Source organism: Ctenocephalides felis, unplaced genomic scaffold (genome assembly GCF_003426905.1).
Source record: "Ctenocephalides felis isolate EL2017-DRISC unplaced genomic scaffold, ASM342690v1 CF-g0.4_SCAFFOLD_01886, whole genome shotgun sequence".
Classification (NCBI taxonomy): domain Eukaryota; kingdom Metazoa; phylum Arthropoda; class Insecta; order Siphonaptera; family Pulicidae; genus Ctenocephalides; species Ctenocephalides felis.
In genome coordinates, this window is record NW_020538040.1 from 68,918,426 (window position 1) to 68,939,160 (window position 20,735).

At 28.2% G+C, this 20,735-nt stretch overlaps 2 protein-coding genes across 2 annotated transcripts in view; one reads left to right on the top strand and one right to left on the bottom strand.

The window, feature by feature from the left end:
* The window catches only part of LOC113376978, a 53,619-nt gene extending 44,013 nt beyond the window's left edge, over positions 1 to 9,606 (bottom strand). Inside the window, exon 1 of the mRNA XM_026617119.1 lies at positions 9,490 to 9,606. Coding sequence (XP_026472904.1) covers positions 9,490 to 9,497 — 8 coding nt within the window. The 5' untranslated portion in view covers positions 9,498 to 9,606. The remainder of the gene's footprint in view (positions 1 to 9,489) is intronic.
* Positions 1 to 20,735, top strand: part of LOC113376979 — a 44,832-nt gene that overhangs the window by 13,380 nt on the left and 10,717 nt on the right. The window lies entirely within an intron of this gene.

Here is a 20,735-nt window from a genome sequence, read left to right on the forward strand (position 1 = left end):
TATAGACTAGCAGACTAGTAGAAAGGTAAACAGATAAATAGTTAAACAGATAGATAAATATATCTATAGACAGATGAACAGGTAGACAGGTAAAATTGGTAGATAGGTAAACTGGTGGATAAGTAAATTGAAGGATATGTAAAATGGTAGACAAGACAACTGGTAGATAGACGAAGATGTAGACAGATAAACAGATTGACAGGTTAATTGGTAGACACGTAAAACAGGATGACAAGTATATTGGTGAACAGGAAAATTAGTAGACCTGTAAATTGGTAGATTTACAAACAGGTTGAGTGATAAACAGGTTGATAGGTGAACTAGTAGACAGGTAGAGAGGTAGAGAGGTAGACAGATAGTCATATAGGCAGGTAGACTGAAAAACAAGAAAACTGGTTTCAAATTTTTAATTGAAAGTAAAACATGGCGAAGTAGTGTTAGTAGTAACTAGTTGCTTTTTCATTTCGGGTTTGATCACAAACTCGGCCACCTTAATATCAAACAATAATTCGAGGTCTGTTCAAAAAGTACCCGGAATTTTCGTTTTTTCAAAAAAATATTTATTTATTCGTCTACATTAATGTGGTCCCCTTCAAAGTAGTCCCCCCCAGATATAATACACTTATGCCAGCGTTTTTTCCAATTTTCGAAGCACCCTTGATATTCACTTTTTGATATGTCCTTGAGCACTCTCAGCGAGGAAAACCGCCGTCCTTTCATGGGTCTCTTCAACTTTGGGAATAGGAAAAAGTCACACGGAGCCATATCTGGTGAATTTTTGCACTTTGCAACACTTTATTTCATTTTTTACGCAAAATTTAATACAAATTCTTTGACTTTTCAATTCTTCCATTGTAAAAATCGCCGAGCTCAGAAAAACACGTCGAACCTTAGCGACTACCACAGACAAAGTAAACAGTGAATATAGCTGAAAATTTCATCATACTTTAGGGGCATGTATACCAACACAATAAAAAAAAATTTTGACAATCAGACACTCCAGACCCGCGAAATTTAATTATTAGTAATTCCGGGTACTTTTTGAACACACCTCGTATATATATATATATATATATATATATATATTTTATATATATATATATGTGTGTGTGTGTGTGTGTGTGTTATATAAATAAGAGTGGTTAACTCGGTTGCCCTCTCGTAAAATTCTGGTTATGAAATGTTCAACAAAAATAGTTTATAGAACAAGTAGTTCTGACTACTGTTAAAATATGAATATAAAAAAACTAGTAACTAAAACTTCTTAAAATTAAATTTGAATCTTACTATTTTATTATTTGTAGAATATAAATCAGAATGTATATGGTATATAAGTTTTATTATGCTTTTCAATTTATAACGTCAGCGAGCATAATTTGTTATAATAAAGTATGTAAAGTTAACAATTTGTAAAGTTCATAAAGGTGCAATTATGTAACGTAAATCAATATTGAATTGACTTGTCTTAATTATATATAATTAGATAATTGAATAGTCTTATTGCATCATGGTTTGCACAGGATTAATGAAGAAATTGCGATGTATTTTTAGAATTTGAATTTGAATTACATGTAAAGTTTTTTAAATGAATTCTATAATAACCATTGTTAAACAACAATATTGTACATTTATAAATATGCAATAATCATGTGACAGCAAAATGCAGTAAAATTTTCCACTGATTTTCATATAACGCTGCTTAACGTTGTTTAATTTTTATTAACAGTTAATATAAAAAAATCATTTTATTGAATCTTTACCAAAATTAATCAGCGCAATGATTTTCAACAGATATCTTTCATTCGGTTGAATTTTTCTGTGAAAATGTTGACAAAAAATTTAACTTAAATATCTACCGAAATTTTTGTATCACTACATTAGTTTACAAGAAAACGTCGAGAAATAATATGTGGATTTTCTGAAAAAAAAAACTTTTTGGTTAATTAATAATATGCATTTTTATTAGTCAAATGTCAGCATTTACTTATTGTCTTAAATAAAGCAACAAAAAAAATTTAAATGTGACCTGTTGTAACTACAAGGACACTTCAAAGTTAAAAATAATAGATATTTTAAATTCACTCAAAAATGTACTTAGAATTGTCTGTGATAAATAATTTCTTTTTAAAGAATTAGTTAAAAGCCAGTTTACTAACTATTTTCTGTATTTAATATTTTGTTTTATAGAAGATTGAAATTTTTTGTTTGTATATATTTTTTTATAATTATGTGATAAAATTCGATAATAGTACATTTTTTTAGTACGGAAGAAGGGTTTATGTATAACAATGATATGAATGATATTAATTGTGAAAATTCTTTTCTTCTTCTTTGCTAAAAATTCCTAAATTTCAAGCAAAGTAATGTATGGTATTGTTTCTCTTGAAAAATTTCACAAATTATTGGAATCAGAAAATATATTACCTATATAAACAACATGGATCTAGAAAGACTTGAGAGATTCACTTAACCTTGGCCATGTTATTATTTTATCTACAATATTTATTAAATGCCAAATATACAAATTTTATATACTAAAAAAACTAATTATGCATCGTGCATAAATTTTCTAACAACGTCAGAAAGATTTGATTTGCCTTCTTAAAAAAAAATTGGCAACTTGACGCCGTTACACACAAAATTGTATACAAGGAAAAACTTTTTTTGGAGGAATATAAAAATTATTAAAGGTTTCATAAATATAAATATATTTTCGAAAAATAATATCAAGTTAATGAATTGGGGTATTCGTGGTAGTTGTAAGCGTCTGGTTTTCTAGTCAAGGATTCCAGGATTCAAATTCGAATTTCAAAGACCCTTATATCAAAAAGTAAAGTTATCTATTTTTACTCATACGTGATATTATCTTTCGAAGCTTTAGCGAAAGCGAAAGTAGCTTTTACCGATGTTGCTGTGATAAGTTGAAATATGTTATAACTATTAGAAAAAGACAACCACTGGGTCGCCATATAATAAAAAAAAATCAAGTAGATAAAACTAGCATGTAGTTGTCTTTTAATATGCACAACTGTACAATAGCTTCCAACCCATCGGTTGTCATATATTAAGTCACGTTAATAACATACCACAACAAGCTTTAAAGAACTTTTTAAGTTCTGAATGCTGTTAATAGTGTAACAAAAAAAAATTTTCTCTATCGGGCTCCCTCGTTGGTAAGCGGTTAGAGCGACGGAATTTGAAGCTTGAGTCCTGGATTTGATACCCGCTTCGAGCAGCTCGATGTCAAGCAGTAGTGACATAGGATTTTATTTAGAATTATAAAAGTAATATGTTTCCGAATTAAAATAGCCCTTTCCTAAAAATTAGCACTATTACAGAAAGTAGTAATAATAAAAATTCATTACCTAGGAAACTTGGCACAACTATTTAGGTTGCCATCTATAAAAAAAAATCAGCTAATCAGCTAATAAAACTCTTCGATTCTGATTGTCATTCAAATAAAATGATAACTAGTGATGCATGACATCGTGTCATTACAATTAAAAAAATCGACTTTTGAAAATTCCGATATTTTTAACATTTTGAAAATTTTTTTACTTTTTTGAAAATATTGACTTTTGCGAAAATTTTGAAATTTTTAAGAAAATTCGACTTTTCTCAAATATTTTAAAAATTTTGAAACTCATTTAGTTCGGTTGATCCATAGTGTTTAAAATGACGAAAAAATTTCTATGAACTATATAAGTGAACACAAAACATTATAAATTTTGTGTACGAAATTATTTCCCGGATCTCCGAAATAGCTGGAATTATCTTCACAAAAATTACATCAGTTTTTCATCCGTGAAAATAAGTAAAATATCTTTTGAATCATTCAAATTGGACGCTCTGTTCTCTCGATAACTAAATTGTTGGTTGGGCCTGTCTTTGCCAAAAACCAATTAGCACGTCTCTTCATCAATAGGAGTTTTTTGAATCATTTGAAACGGTTAATTCGTATTCTCGAAATCGTCCACGAAAAAGTGTATCCGTACACTCACACGTCTACACACACTTACATCAATTTTCTCAAGTGTATTCCAAAATGTTCAGGAGGTTTTAAAACGTAAAGATATATAAAAATTTTGATTTTCGATTACTATAACTTACTTTACTCGAAGTTAATAATAAACTAGTTGGTATTGGTATTTTGCCTTGAGGCAAGTTACATGAACTTTCCGATATATGTAAATAATCGACTCAATCAATAAAAAATAAATTAATTTATAAGTGATTAGAAGTATTCCGAGTGGATTTATTACACATAATTGAAAACGATCAAACACGTTAACTTGGAGTATTTTCTAAAAGCAAATTTTCAAAAATCAATAATTTTTATAATTGAACCAGTTTCCATTGGACTTTAATGGTTTAGTATGTTCATTAAGACCAAGTACTCTATCGTTATACCAAGTAAATCGTCTAATTTTAATTTTAACAAACGTCAAAACAACTACTCATTTTCTCAAACTTTGATGAATTTTTAAAATTCAATTTTAAACTATTTATTGTAAGGCCGTAATATTTCAGTAAGTTCTATAAGACCATGATATATATCGCCAAAAAAGTTCCATAAAAATCGGCTTAATTTTTTTTTTTCAACAGTTAATTACAAGAAAACGGCTCGGTAGATTTTTACCTAATTCAGTGTCATTCCCAACTAATAACTTTTGAACAGTTTTTTATTTTTCAAAATCGATTCGGTAGTATGAGCGAGCTTAAATGTGGACGAAACGTTTAACACTTTTTTCCAAATGACAAAGAAACGGCTTGGCAGATCGTCGCAAAACTGACAAACGATAGTCCTCATCGAGATACATCAAACGGTTTTTAAATTTCAGAAATCGGTCCAGTCGTTTTTGAGAAAACGTCGATTTACGGTAAAAAATCTGTTCACATTCGATTCAGAATGGCTTGAAACGTCGAGAAAACATAAAATTAGCGAATCGGATTTTTTTATGAAAACATAAACTTCTTCGGGAAGTTAGTAATTGTTCTAAATCCTGAAATTGTTCACAGTTGAATTTATGGTGTTATATAAGCAAAGAAAGTTGATTGAAGAAAGAAAGCAATTTCGCATTGACTTATCTTTTGGGTCAGCTTTAAAATGTATCAAATCATATTGCATTGCATAAAATATGTATAAATAAGTGAGGTACCTGTGAGCACACATCATATTATTGACGTATGTCAAGTATATATAAACAAGTTGTCCACGCTCCGCCGAGCAGCACTGCTTAACAATGAAAGGTTCTGCGGATAGCGAAGCCTTCAAGCGATTCAGTAAAAATGTAAATGTAAATATCAATGTTAAGAACTACATACTGCCGATTCGTGTCAGATGGTCAGCATTACAAGCAAATATCGAAGTACGGGATATGTATACATATAAACAGGCATATATAAATAAATAAATCAATACATACATAGGGGAACTAGGGGCTTGTTGTAACAGTTTTTTTCCATTAATATATCTTGAAATTTACTGATTTTATTTCTACGAAGTTTAGATGGATTGATGCTTTATCTATTCCTATACCGAACCAAGTAAAAGCAAGTCCATAACAACAGTTTAATTTTTTACAATTAATCATTTTTTTAGAAAAAAAAACGAAGGTACAACTTACTCCGAGGTTGGAGCTAGTTGTAACGTCTACCAAGGCAAGTTATGACGAGTGCAAGTCAAGTCAAGTGCAAGTGTAGCACATTTTTCATGTAACATATTCTACATGTGCTCAAATCTTACTAATGGTGCATTCCACCCAATTTAATTTATTTGTGACCACAAACAAGACAATACCACTCTTTTCGGATTTAGATCAGAGTATGACGATGTGCTATTTTTTTACCGCAACGCGTTTCGGACTCCGGTTCACGGTTCGGAAAAACAAGCCGGTTCGTTCCGGTTTTTGTTCCAGTTCGGGTTCGATTTAAACTCTTGTTTATAATGATACATTTAAAAATTCGTCAAAAATTAGAAAAAAATCTGCAGTTTTCAAATTTTTTTTAAGGCGTTGGCCAATTCTTGTTATGAAAAATCCTCTTCAATTTCGGAACGCGTTCCTGTCCAAAAAAAAGTGCTGGACGTTCAGGAGCGTCCGGAGCGTTCCGGTCCGACAACATCACTGGAGTATGAGATTTATTTTTATTTCTGTTCACTCCAGTTTTATTTTATTTCGTTGCATTAATTTTTACCCTTCGTTTCGTGTCAACGATTATGAATTTTGTAAATTTGACAACGGATTCGTTATCAGCGTATTAGAAAACCTTCAAGCTAAGAATTTATAGCATATAGCAGCAGTTTTTCAGACAAAAATTTAGGTGGCCTACATCTCTCTATATTTTTCTGCTGAGATAAACTTTGGAATACCTTTGGAACTAAAAAGAAAATTAAGAAAATATTTTCATTTTTAACCATTTTATTTATTTATATATTTCTGCTAATTTTAACAATCAGATTTCAATACAATCTATAAGTTAAAAGATTTTTTCAGATAAAAATTTAGGTGGCCTACATCTTTTTATATTTTTCTGCTGAGATTAACTTTGGAATATCTTAGGAACTAAAAAGAAAATTGAGAAATTATTTTCATTTTTAACCATTTATATATATATATATATATATAATATATATATATATATATATATATATATATCTTCTTATATATAAAAATGGAGCTCTCTTTCAAATGTCCGAATAAAACTCGAAAACGGCTGAATCGATTTGGCCAGTCTTAGTCTTGAAAAATTCGTGCCAATCCAGAGAAAGTCCAAAAGGTGAGAAATTATTTCAAATCCGCGTAGAAACTTTACATTTTTAATTTGAAAATTTTTGTAGAAGCGTAATTTAAATAAAACAATGGACGGTGACAATTTCGTGAAATGTCAAACGCTTTTGACAGATGATGTTCAATTACGTTTAATAGGATGTTTTACGCGAATATTATTTATTTATGATAAATTTGTAGTAAGTAGTTTTGTTTGTAGTTTTATTTATATACAAAAACGTTAGTAAACGGGCCGCAAGTGTTACTAGAGACTCAAAATATAAACTTTTTTGATATGTTAATATGAAAATGCACTTTTTGGCATATTTTGCTTAAACACGGTGCTCTGAAAGATCTCATTTGTATAATTATATACTCATTGGTATTTATAAAACATTTTCTAGGTTATATTATTTTTTATTTATCTTAGTTGAATTCAGTACCTAAATTTGGTATCGATGAAATGGACATTTTGTCGAATAACATTTTTCCAGTTATAATTTCCCAGAATTTATCGCAGAATAGATAGTAATATATGAAGGTCCGGGATTAAAAAGGTCCACCACCGATGTGCCAAAAATCAGTAAAGTTAAGCATTGTTTAACGACAATATTTGAAAGTAGAGGAAAAAAGATGTATAGCCAGCTACAAACTTGATTTGAAAACGATAATCTTTGAAATGGGGGAGATAAACGGTAATCTTTGAAAATCCATAATAAAAGTATTTTCTTCCGTTGGTAGTTTTAGCATTAGTTAAAAATGTAATTATTTTGTAAAATACCTTTAAAATTATAATAAGGCTTTAAACCTTCTGCCACCTGCCCGTTACAAGTTACCCCGCATATAGGATAAAAAGGTCTAGATAACAAATTTTTGGAAGACATCAAAAAAGCACATTTCTACAATGATGAAGTAGAAGTCAGTTTACTGAACGTAGTCAGAAAATTGTTCGTTTGATATGTCTTATTTGTTGTGATATAATTGTTATGGTTTTTACAATATAGTTTATATTTGCTCAAAGTCAAATTGGACCTTTGTGTCTCGCCCTGCTCTACATATATACTTTTTATTAAATTTACTTTAATTCATCGAATGTAACTTGAAACTTTTCAAAAAGCAGGTCAAAGAAGAAATACTTAATTCATTTTTTATCTCTCCTCGCAAAAATTTGAAAATTTTGTATAAGCTCAGTAGTATTATTTACAATTATACACAAAATCCAGAATCCAAAAAGAATCTGAAAAACTTGAAACGTAATTAATAAGCCGAAAGACCAAAAAAGACTCGGATTGGATTATACGATGTTTTTTATAGAAAGTGTATAAAACTTGCAGTTTGATTGTATTGACAAAATATAGACAAACTAATGGGGTTTATTGTTTTTATAATACCTAATTGTATATAGCATTCAAACAACACATCCTTATGCACTTAAAGTATTAATATTTTTGATGCTCTAGAAATGGTTTAGAATATACCTTTTTTTATTTATTTTTATTGGCTTCTAAATCACATCTAGCCACTTACAGTCTAATATAAATTATTACTACTCTAAATAATATAAAATGTATACTTATAAGCTTAGAATATACCTTATTTAGCAAAACAACGTTTGCCGGGTCAGCTAGTATATATATATATATATATATATATATATATATATTCTGCTAATTTTAACAATCAGATTACAATACAATCTACAAGTTAAAAGATTTTTTCAGATAAAAATTTAGGTGGCCTACATCTCTCTATATTTTTTTGCTGAGATAAACTTTGGAATATCTTTGGAACTAAAAAGGAAATTAAGAAAATATTTTCATTTTTAACCATTTTACAACCAAGTATATAATATTTATAAATTTTTGTTAAATAAATCTTGTAGAAATTTAGAGTCTTTATTAACTTGCCAAAAAAAGTTTATGTTTTCACCAGAAAATCTGATTTGCAAATTGTGTGTTTTTTGACGCTTCATGTCGTTCTGAAAGTGTCTATGCATGTGAGCTAAAATTTGAACTTTTGTCGACGTTTTTTTAAACTGCTGCACCTATTTCAAAAATTAAAAAAGCATTAGAAAAACGGAATAAGAACTCCCTTGAAAATCCGCCAAAAATCGGTAAACGGTTTTCAAAATTTAAAAAACATTCAAAATGTATTAGTTGAAAATGGTGCTAATTAATTTTTGGTGAACATCGACCAGGCTCTTCTTCGTAATCAATTGTTGCAAGAAAACTGGCGATTTTGATAAAACTTTGCATGGTAATAGAGTATATGATCTTACCGAGCATAATAAGCCTACGAAACGTGATTATAGAAGTTCATTAAAGATTGTAGTAATGGATGGAAAACTTATATCGTCACAATTCGTATTGATTAAGTAATTGGTTTAATAAGGTAAAAAAATAAACATTGTTATCAAATTATTGTTGTATTTATAAAATTTGTCGGCAATCGCATTCAGAGAAAGTGTCTTATAAATTTATTAAAATTCATACATACATTTTCTTCAAATAATCATGTTTAGCATAGTATTTTTTATTTATTTAAATAGAATCCGAACTTACAAAGTTTCTTCGAGTCTATGTGTGAAATGAAATAACTACGTTGCAAATTGAAAGTAAACATATTCCTACTGAAAGAATAAAATTGAACGCATGAATTCTTCTGCTAATAGTAAGATATATACATATTTGCATATTGATCAATAATCCAATGTGGTACATACCTGGGCATTTTGTTTTGAGTTCATTGCAGGATGAGGATGTTTATGTTGTTTTGTTTATAATAAATTCAACTCATGAGATTTTTTAGCTCGATAGTTGCGACAATATACTTCTTGCTCTAAAAAAATAAATTAAAGACTTTTCGATAATGGTGATTTAATTTAACTTAATGGCTTTGTATATCAAATACTTTAATAATACATTTTTAAAGACAGATCGATCTAAATCTTTACTCAATTTGTTAAGATGTTGAAGAATAATGCAATTATAGTTGCCATTTCATTAAATGTTGCCAATTGAGATTGGAAGTTGTACTATTCTAATAAAGTCTATCTGAACTGACCTCATACCTTAAACAATGTTGAATTTGACATCAACTGTTATCAACTAAATCCAACATTAATGTGTGTGTGAAAATGAAATTTTCGCATATTTTTATGTTTCAAAGGTTTCTGAATATTTTGGCATACCTTAGAAAAAATGGATGTTTATGAGTGTGAATGAAGTTTGTATGCGTGTGCGACGCTAACGGATCAACCGATTTGAATAAGTCAAAAAGACATTCGATTCCTATTGATGGGAAGACGTGCTGATTAGTTTTTGACAAAGGCAGATCCAGCTGTTTGAAAAGTACAATGCAAAAAGTGCAAAAAATGACAATTCAGTTTTTAAAACATCAAAGCGTCCGATTTGATGATTCCAAAAACATTTCGCTCGACGGAATGATGTACTAATTAATTTTTTGGAAAAAGGAGTAGAAAAAATATGTCATTTAGCAGTAGAAAATGATAATTGCATATATATACATCAAATTATACGATATTTTATAGAGATATTTCCAATTATTTTCACAAATGTTTAGAAAAATTCAAGATTTTCTAAGATCGACTTGGCCGTATTTTCGAAATTAAATGCTATTTAGACCTAATTTTATTTTAACTTATTTATTTACTTTCATGAAATTCACATAAGCGTAATTCTGTAATTTTGCAATTCTTTTATTGTTAGTTTTTAGTATCTGAGAATCACATTGTTACTTTTTTTTTACTAAACAACGACATCGATGTAGACTGAAACCTACGGATTTATTAAAGTAATAAATTTAATTAAAATAAATTTAATTACCCAGTTTTTTTATCGAGTCATATCTCAACTAAATCATCTATATCTATTAGAGTGGTCCATAATAAAGATATTTTCGGATTTCTTTGCTCCCAGGGGCTCAAATGTTTCAAAATTGATAAAAATGAATTCTTTGAAAGTTTTAGATCTCAATATTAACTGCAAGATAGCCCGCAATGCAACCAGAGTTTCTTATAGAAACAGCATGTGTAAAATTCCATTTGTTTTCTAGAATTTTATAACTTAGCGATAAGTAAATCAAAATTGAGAATAATATTGTATTTGCTCATTTTAAACATAAATAAAAATTACAACAAAAATTTGATAAATTTTGTAAAAAAAGTATTTACTTAGGAAGAAGAACCAAAAAACTTAGGTTGCTGTACAGACTACTTTAAAGTTAATATTAAGAACTAAAACTTTCAGAGAATTTTTTTTATCAATTAGGAGTCAAATCAAATTCGGCCCACAATATACATGGTCTGTTCAAAAAGTACCCGGAATTACTAATAATTAAATTTCGCGGGTCTGGAGTGTCTGATTGTCAAAATTTTTTTTTTATTGTGTTGGTATACATGCCCCTAAAGTATGATGAAATTTTCAGCTATATTCACTGTTTACTTTGTCTGTGGTAGTCGCTAAGGTTCGACGTGTTTTTCTGAGCTCGGCGATTTTTACAATGGAAGAATTGAAAAAGTCAAAGAATTTGTATTAAATTTTGCGTAAAAAATGAAATAAAGTGTTGCAAAGTGCAAAAATTCACCAGATATGGCTCCGTGTGACTTTTTCCTATTCCCAAAGTTGAAGAGACCCATGAAAGGACGGCGGTTTTCCTCGATTGAAGAAAATCGCCGAGAGTGCTCAAGGACATATCAAAAAGTGAATATCAAGGGTGCTTCGAAAATTGGAAAAAACGCTGGCATAAGTGTATTATATCTGGGGGGGACTACTTTGAAGGGGACCACATTAATGTAGACGAATAAATAAATATTTTTTTGAAAAAACGAAAATTACGAAAACTTTTTGAACAGACCTCGTATACCTCAGCTAGATTAGTTGTCCACTCAGTAGAGTGGCAACTATTGTAATTTTTAAACATTAGCCAATTTATTTATGTGTGTGTATGAGTGTATTTGTATTTATTTATGTCTATTAAATAAAGTATAGATAAAAAAAAAATTAAAAATTTGAGCCCCTGGAAGCAAGGAAATTTGAAAAAAATCATACAAATTAGCGTCTCTAAAATAGTTTTCACATCAAGCGTTTCAGCGTCGACAAAATTATTTATTTCTAATTATTACCGAATATGGTTTTGTCGCATCACTTCAATGCCGAACAACTGGAACTCTATTCATGGTCAAATAAAAAACTACTCGTTACCTCCACAAACCAAATGACCTAAAAAATGTTATATTAATATTTAATATATGTCTATTTCTAAATGTTGCATACAGCCTTCAAGAAATTTGAACTTCGTCCCAATACGACGTCGTTCAAAATAGTCGGTGATTTTTTAAGACTTCCTTAAATGCGTCATTTGATAATTTGTTGCGACGGTTGTTTAACATTCGGACGCTTTTTTGTCAAGATTAACTTTTTGTCATTGTTGTTCTTAGTTAACATAATAATTTAAAAAAAATCTAAAAATCCAGAATATTTCTTAATTACCTTTTCACATGAAACTATAAAAAGTTTCCTAAATGTTTATTAATATGGTGATTTAAGCGTTCTATACAATTTTAGCTATGTTACACGGATTTGGTTCTATCTTCCTATGTGTACATCTTATAAATAATTGATGAGAAAATAAACATATATGTGTTTATGCATGTATATATATTCACTTAGTAATAAAAAGAGATAAATAAAGACAGACGTAGCAGCTAGTATTTACCAACACATTCTTTATATTATTAATTTATAAATAAGCGTGAGAATATTTAAATATCATTACTAAATAAGTATTTTTTCTATCATAAAAGTAACAACTAGAATCTTGTGTCACAAACAATTAGATAAAAATGCACAGAAAGTGTAATGGTAAATTGATTTTCCCAAAATGCTGTAAAATATCATTACTACACAAAATTACAATAATATTCGATCTAATTAATTTGTCAAACAATTATGATCGTGCTTATGCTTTAAATGTTACAAAGTTTGTATCATTTTTATGATGAAGAGTTTTTATTAATTTTATATATATATATATATATATATATATATAATACTACAATATTTAAAAATAAAATATATATCCCAAATCAGCTCACGGTTATTAATATACTTATATTGCATGATACTCATTTTGAAAATAATTGTATATATATATATATATATATATATATATATATATATATATATATATATAAACGTGTTTCTGTATGTGGAAAAACTAATAATATATAACATTTAAAAATATATATTAAACAAGCAATACAATTTTATTGAATTTCTGAACGTTAAATACACATTTGACTAACAATAAGTCTTGCACAAAAAGCTCTAGGAGATAAAATAATAATCTGTTTTTTTATTACTTAAATTCGAAAAATATATTAAATTGCATCAACAGTAAAACTTCATTAGTATCAGATTTGTATTATAATTTATTTATATTTTTTAGGTTTTATGTGCAAAAGTTTAATGCAAATACCGAAAAATTTATGAAGTTGATTGCAAAGCATTACAAGGTTAATTTCGTACCAAAGTGAAATTACCAGTTAAAGTTTTAATAACATATAAAACATGTGATTTAATTATCGAAAGAATCAGATTACTGAAATGAGAAACAAATATATAAATACATACATATATAAAAAATATGAATACACACACTAAATTTGAACGTTAAAAATAACTAACATTGTATGATCTGTGTATATATATATATATATATATATATATATAATAATCTGAACACGTAATATATTTCAAATAAACAAAACAACTTTCGTTTGAAATAATATAAATAATATTTTTTTATTGGTTTATTATATTAATGTTTTATTTTTATTTATTTTTTATTTTAAATATACCTTTGATTCTGTAAAAATATAAAAAAGGTATTCAGTGCTAACACGATTGTAAACATTTTGAGCATTTCCTGATGAATGCTTGGCATTCATTACTAGATACAAAAATAATAATCAATTCCAAAATGTTCCTGTCTATAAATGTTATGCACTAATGCTTTTTAAAATATAAAATCAAATTTATATATTGTAAATGTATGTTCTTCAATGTCGACAATTTCGTATCAAACTAATTGCATAAAATTCACTATAGTATCAAGTTTACAACAGGTACGTTTTCGTCAGAATGCGGGTAAATAGCGAGTTGCTAGTAGATTCAATTCAGTGCATGGTTAAAATCCTAGGCAATATGAGAGAATATAATATTATATTCATGATCATGAATTTCCTAAAACACGCAGAAAATAGTATTTTAAAATGCTCGATAATTATTAACTATTTTATAACTTGATTAGACGAAAGAGTTTACCTTATAACACAAATTACAAACAGATGTGACAATAAATTTCTGTTTAGGTAAATTACCACATGTGTATCAACTTTTTTAAACTTTGAATCACTCTTTGATAGTTCGTGGTATAAAAATACTAGGTACTACATTATGCTGTTAACAAATTAATATATAAATAGCTACTCGTAAACAGCTTGAATGATTATGCCTCATAAACAAAACTTAAGTAAGTCGCTTGAAACTTAAAATAAATATTTGCAAGTCATAAAATTTCGTTTTTGATAATAAAAGTGAAAAATTTATAGAAAGCTAATTTTTAACTTTCCGTAGGGCAAGTTATAGTAATCGCAAAAAAATCGAAAATTTTTATAGATCTTTACGTTTCAAAACCTTCTGAACATTTTGGCATACCTTAGAAAAAATGGATGTATGTGTGTGTGTATGTGTGGGTGTATGCGTCGGTGTGTGTGCGTGTATGTATGTATGTTCGGATACAAATTTCCGTCGACGATTTCGGGAACACGGATCAACCGATTTGAATAATTCAATAAACATTCAATTTGTATTGATAAGGAGACGTGCTGATTAGTTTTTGGCGAAGGCAGGTCTAGCCGTTCCAAAGATACGGGGCAAAAAGTGCCGAAAACGGTAACTCAGTTTTTAAGAGAACGGAGCGTCCGATTTGAATAATTCAAAAAACATTTTATTTGTATTGACTAAATGAAAAACTGTTCAAACTTTTGGAAAGGCAGGTCCAACGACTTTGGAGATATGGAGGAAAAAGTAAAAAAATGAGCTATTCGGCGGTCAAAAATGAACATTAGACATATGCACATCAAATTATCAGATATTTTATAGAGATTTTAACAATAAGTATAAATTTTTTTACATTCCTATGGGTTCCGTACCAATGTTTATGCGTTAGACGGCGACGCGGCGCTTACGCGCTTTGATATTTTGTCTTTATGCAGTTAAAGCAGTACGATTGCTTTGAAAAAAAGTTCAGAATTTCCAAAATATTTCAAAATAAATGATTTAAGATAGAATGATTCAATATGGTTCAAAATTCTATTAAAAGTTTCAAATCATTTATGAACTTTTATTGATTATTATTATTATTGATTATTTTTAATTACTCGAATTTTGAATTGCGGTACGGGAAGTTCCAGCAATTTCCCTTAAGGCACGATGCCCTAATTGCCTCAAGACAGAATTCCACTCACAGCTAGTTGAAATAATATTTATAATTAGTGGGGTATGGCATAGTGCTTTAAGGCAAATTTCTGAATTTCTGAAAAGTTCGAGGAATATTAAATGTTTTCAAATAGATTATTATAAATACTGAAACATAGTTTAATATTTATAAGAATTATAGAAACTGAATTACAATGTTAAAATTATTTATTGAAATTATTTTTTTCCACAAGCAAATGTTTTGTCAACACAAGCAGGAAGTGCTTTGAATCATACAAATCGGACGCTCACATACTTCTATTTTTGTACATTTAGCTCTGTATTTTAGGGCTCGCCCGTAGGTAAGCGGTTAAGAGCGACGGGACTTGTTTCAGAGGTCCCGGGTACGAAACTCACTTCGACCAGCCTGTTGTCAGGCAACATTGACAACGATTTTCACTTGGAAATATAGATAGCAATATGTTTCCAAGTGAAAATAGCCCTCACCCGGCATTGTTGCACCATACTTGCCCTATTACAAAGATTGTAATAAAAATTTATCATACAGAGATGTGACAACTGTTTGGGTTGCCATCTGTAATAAAACAAACGTAGTTTGTAAGATCTTACTCACAACAGCTCATAGAACCCATTAGTTCTGATTGTTGTTCAAATAAAAAAAAAATAAAAAAAGCTCTGTATTTTCAAAATGGCTGGACCGGCTTTTGTCAAAAACTGATCATTACAAATTGAATGTTCTTTAGATTCTCTCAAAACTCGTTTTCTATTTTCTGCACTCTTTGCTTCATATCTCCGTAACGGCTGGACCTGCCAAAAACTAATCAACACATCTCCCTATCAATAGAAATTGAATATTTTTTTATCTATTCAAATCGGTTGATCCGTGCTTCCGAAAACGTGGACCAAAAAATGCGGACACACAAAACACACACACATCCATTTTTTCTGAGGTATGCCAAAAAGTTCAGAATCTTTTGAAACGTGAAAATAAGCAAAAATTTTTATTTTTGATTTTCGGCCCATTACTGTAACTTACCCTACAAGAAGTTAATAAATATCATATAAAATCAACATTTATAAAAATGTGGACTTTTAAGGGATCGATTATTTTGCAGTGAATTTAAATTTAGTTGTGAATAAAATTGATTATTATATATATTTTTGTACATCTGCTATCAACAAATATAAATGACATGCATTTTTTTTAATTTTCAGTATATATTAGTTTTGGATGAAAAGGCAATGATGTAAATGATACCGTTGTAATATCTTTTCTAATTATGTGTTTACAATCGTGTATACTGTTATATATCTTGATACCGTATCTAATAATATATAAAATACACACTCACACTAATTATATTATTTTAATAATTCTAGGCCATTTTTATTAAAAATTTATTTTACACAAAACCTGAAAATATTTAATGTTCCAAAATTTATGCTAGCACAACACAAACTAATAAAGGGTTAATAGCAAATTTAAAAATATTTATCCATATACTTTGTGATCTGTGATAAATGGTGTGATACAATGTGTGGGAATGCAAATTGAAAATTAAAAATATGATTTAATTTTCTGAAAATTAACTAATAAATATACAAATGTTTCATGAACATCGTGTGCATTTACTCTTTTTAACTAATTAGTAAATAGTTATATGCGTTCTGAATTTAGAATAGATGATATCTATATGATTTGCAATTAAATTATCTTTAAAATGTTTTATTGATATCTATTTTTAAATTATGACATCTTATAAAAGACAAAAATAGACAAAATCTCCTATCGAAACAAATAATATCATCTCCATTTTAATATGGGTATTAGCTAAAATAAAAGACCGGTTTAATAAATTCCTCAGGAGTCGTTCTTTTTACAAAAACTTGTAATATGAATATTTTATTAGACACTACGTATACTTTAAAAACAAGTAGTAAAACCAAAATACAGTTTCATTTTGAATAAATATTATTTGAATAAGCTAGACTAAATCTAATAAAAATAAATAAAATTCTAGCAGGTTTGTATGAACATAATTATTAACTTCCCGTAAGGTGAGTTGTAGTAATCGCAAAAAATCGGTAATATTTTTTTATATTTTTACGCTTCAACGTCTTCTGAACACTTTCGCATACATTATATTGGATGCTTGTGTGAGTGTAGTATGCATGAAAATTTCGAAATTTTCAAAAAAAAAAATGGATTTTTTCAAAAATTTCTATCATGATTCGTTGTTCTATAAATATAAAAATAATCATTTGATTTATTCATTAAAAAATAATTTATAATAATACTAAATACGTGTTATTGATTAAACTCGACAAAAAAAAAAACATTACTCACTTACCCAGTCATAAAGGTTCCAAGCACTAACATATGCGACGACGACGACGACCCGATGCGTTAGCGCTCGGGTCGACGCGCCCATGTTATTCCTTCAAGAAGCAGCAACAAAATGACCGAGTTAGTTCGAAAATTGTTATCAAATCAACAGATGCCATAGATACGTAATGCTGCATTGTTTAGATACGAATTTGTAAACAAATCATTTGAAGTTGTATCAAAATATCGATATAGTAGATACAATTGCCCTCTGTTGATGTATTAGTTTTTATGTTCTATCTATAATATTTTAAAGACTCACTTTGGGAACTGAGCTGATGGTACGTTGTAAGCGAATAACAAAGGCACGCAAATTATCGGGAAATGTTTTCATAAATAAATCTATAATATTTCAAGATCTATGAAGAAATATAAAAGGATCGCTTAAATGAAATAAATGCTATTTGGTAATAATTTTATGAAAAAATCAAAGTTTTATTTTAACTTGAATTCATTTATTTAAATCGTGAATCAATTCATGCGGTGATAAATGATTTTTTTTTTCATTTCGAGCAGTATTCGATATCATATACATAGATATATTTATTATTCTTGTATTTTAGTACAGAGCCCTAAAAATTATGCATATTGTAATGTTTGTATAAAATCTGTTTATTCATATACTCATATTAGTCAAAAGCAAAAATTTATATTTTAAATTTTAACAATAAATTTAAATTGAAATTATTTAAATTAAATTTAAAGTACGCAAAGGTATAAAGATTTTTATAAAGATTTTAATAGGATGCTTTTTTTATTATATTACAAATCATGTAAAAAGACAAATGAAAAATGAGTTATTTATTCAAATAAATAAAGTAATTATCAATACTCTTTGTTAAATTGTTAAATCATTAAATTTTCTTCTAAGTTTTCAATGCAATAAAAATGTGACACAATAGTGCAAAGGTTAAAAGTTTTACCTTATAATTAGATAGTAAGTAATATGTTGCAGCTTATGTAACAAAAACTTTATTTTCACTTCCATATTTTCTCATAACATTCTAATCACATAATTCTCAATTTTAAACCATTTATATAGTCTATAGAATTGCTTAATGTGAAAAATCTTAGAAATCTCTACAGAATATTCTGACATCTAAATAATTACTATTGTATATGCGATTAACGTCGAATAATTAATATTCTATATGTATGGCGAACGAGTTTAATTTGATTAAACGAACTTGTATTCAAATGTTAGAACTTTAGAATGTCAAATCTTTGAATTGCAAATTATTTACATAGATAATATACTGTGATCAGAATAAATATGAATATTCATTTGAGTGTTAAAATTATATTACTATTACAGCCTTTGATATTAATTACTAATTGATCTATAAATTTTTAGCAATAAATAAAAAAAGTTCAATTAGATTCTTTTACTATGAAATAGAATAAAATTAAACTCAAGTTTTTCTAGAATCATGTTAAAAATAATTCAAGAAAGAATTATACATTTAAAAAGAAATAGATATCTGTAATACAGTATCAAAAGAACAGAATAAAAATTACTCAGTAGTCAAACCATAGATAAAATATCCAATGAATAATTGCTATAATTCATAATATAAATTGCAATTATTTTGTATTCCAGAACATTTTTTAAAGCCGAACTATTTCATCAACCCTATATTAATGTTAAGAAAGAAAGAAATATTTTTCTTATTTACATCTCTTTCAAACTTAATTAAATAGTAAGAAAAATGCATGTAAGAAAGAAATGTGATATGCATTTGTGAAGAGAGAAAGAAAGATTATACATATTTAGTTCTTAAATAGTTTTTATACTAATTCTAATTACTAACATTGTTAACCTTTTCCACTCGGATGACGGCGGCAAAATTCATGTAAATCTCGGAATACGCGAGTGTAAAAGGTTAAAATTATGACTTTATGTAGTGTTTACAAAGGAACAAGTTGCTCAATACTAGTTAATCAATCAGTAGTAAAAATATTTTGCTTTCGACATTTTAAACAATCGAGTTTTTCATGATTAAAATGCTGTAATGATATATATTACACTCATTATGTTGTGAATTATTTAGATTTAGCAAACTGATAAATTATAAATATATATTTGCTAATTGTTTGTTGGTAGAAGCATGTGGGTATATAAGCCAAATTTCAACATTTTGCTTGATCAGTTTCTTTATAATTAGCAGAAAAGTGCACGAACAATTTTTTCGTCCACGACTTTGCCAAAAATCCTGAACCGATTTTGCAAATTCGAAAACTGATTGAAAGATATCAGTTGGGAATAGTATAGTAGTAATGCTTTCTAGTAAAAATGACCGGACGGTTTTTTCTGGATTAACAGTTTTAAAAAAATTGGGTCAAAATATCAAAATTGTATCGTCTCAATTTAAAAAGTTGCTAAATCTCATCTTATTGATTAGGTCGATTATTTACACATATCCGGAAGTTCGTGCTACTTGTCTTAAGGCACTCCACTTGCAACTAATTTATTAATTTATTTATATCTCTATGTTGTATGTCGTATGTTGTATGTGTGTGCGTTAATAATATATTAATATAACAGCCAGTGGTGTATTAATGCGACACGATACATTTTTAAGTCGATCTGGTTAAGTATTTCTAATTGGTTCCGAATTATTATATTCTAAATTTATCAGAGCTCAATAAAACAGGTTCTACGAGTGATAATCATCTAAATAGCAAATTATAATAAATTATAAAAAAAACGTATATACAAAATAAACCTGACAACGTAAAATATATTTAAATATTAATTTATTATGTAAAATCATTTGCAAATAATAATGCATACGTATTCGCTATATAATTTGTTTCCGCTCAAGGTCGGCAAATGTCGATTTTACAATACAACTTTGCACTATGTGGAAAAGCGTCAAGTGAAACTTTTATTAATGCATTGTGTGTATTTTCTAGAATAATAAAAATGTTGCTTTGAAAATAAAAATAGACATGTCGATGAATGCAAATCGAGAAATAGACGCAGAAAAAGTCCGAAAAGACTTTGAATTTGAAAGTCTCGCGCCATCGCGGATGGAAGGTGGAAGTGATAATGCATTC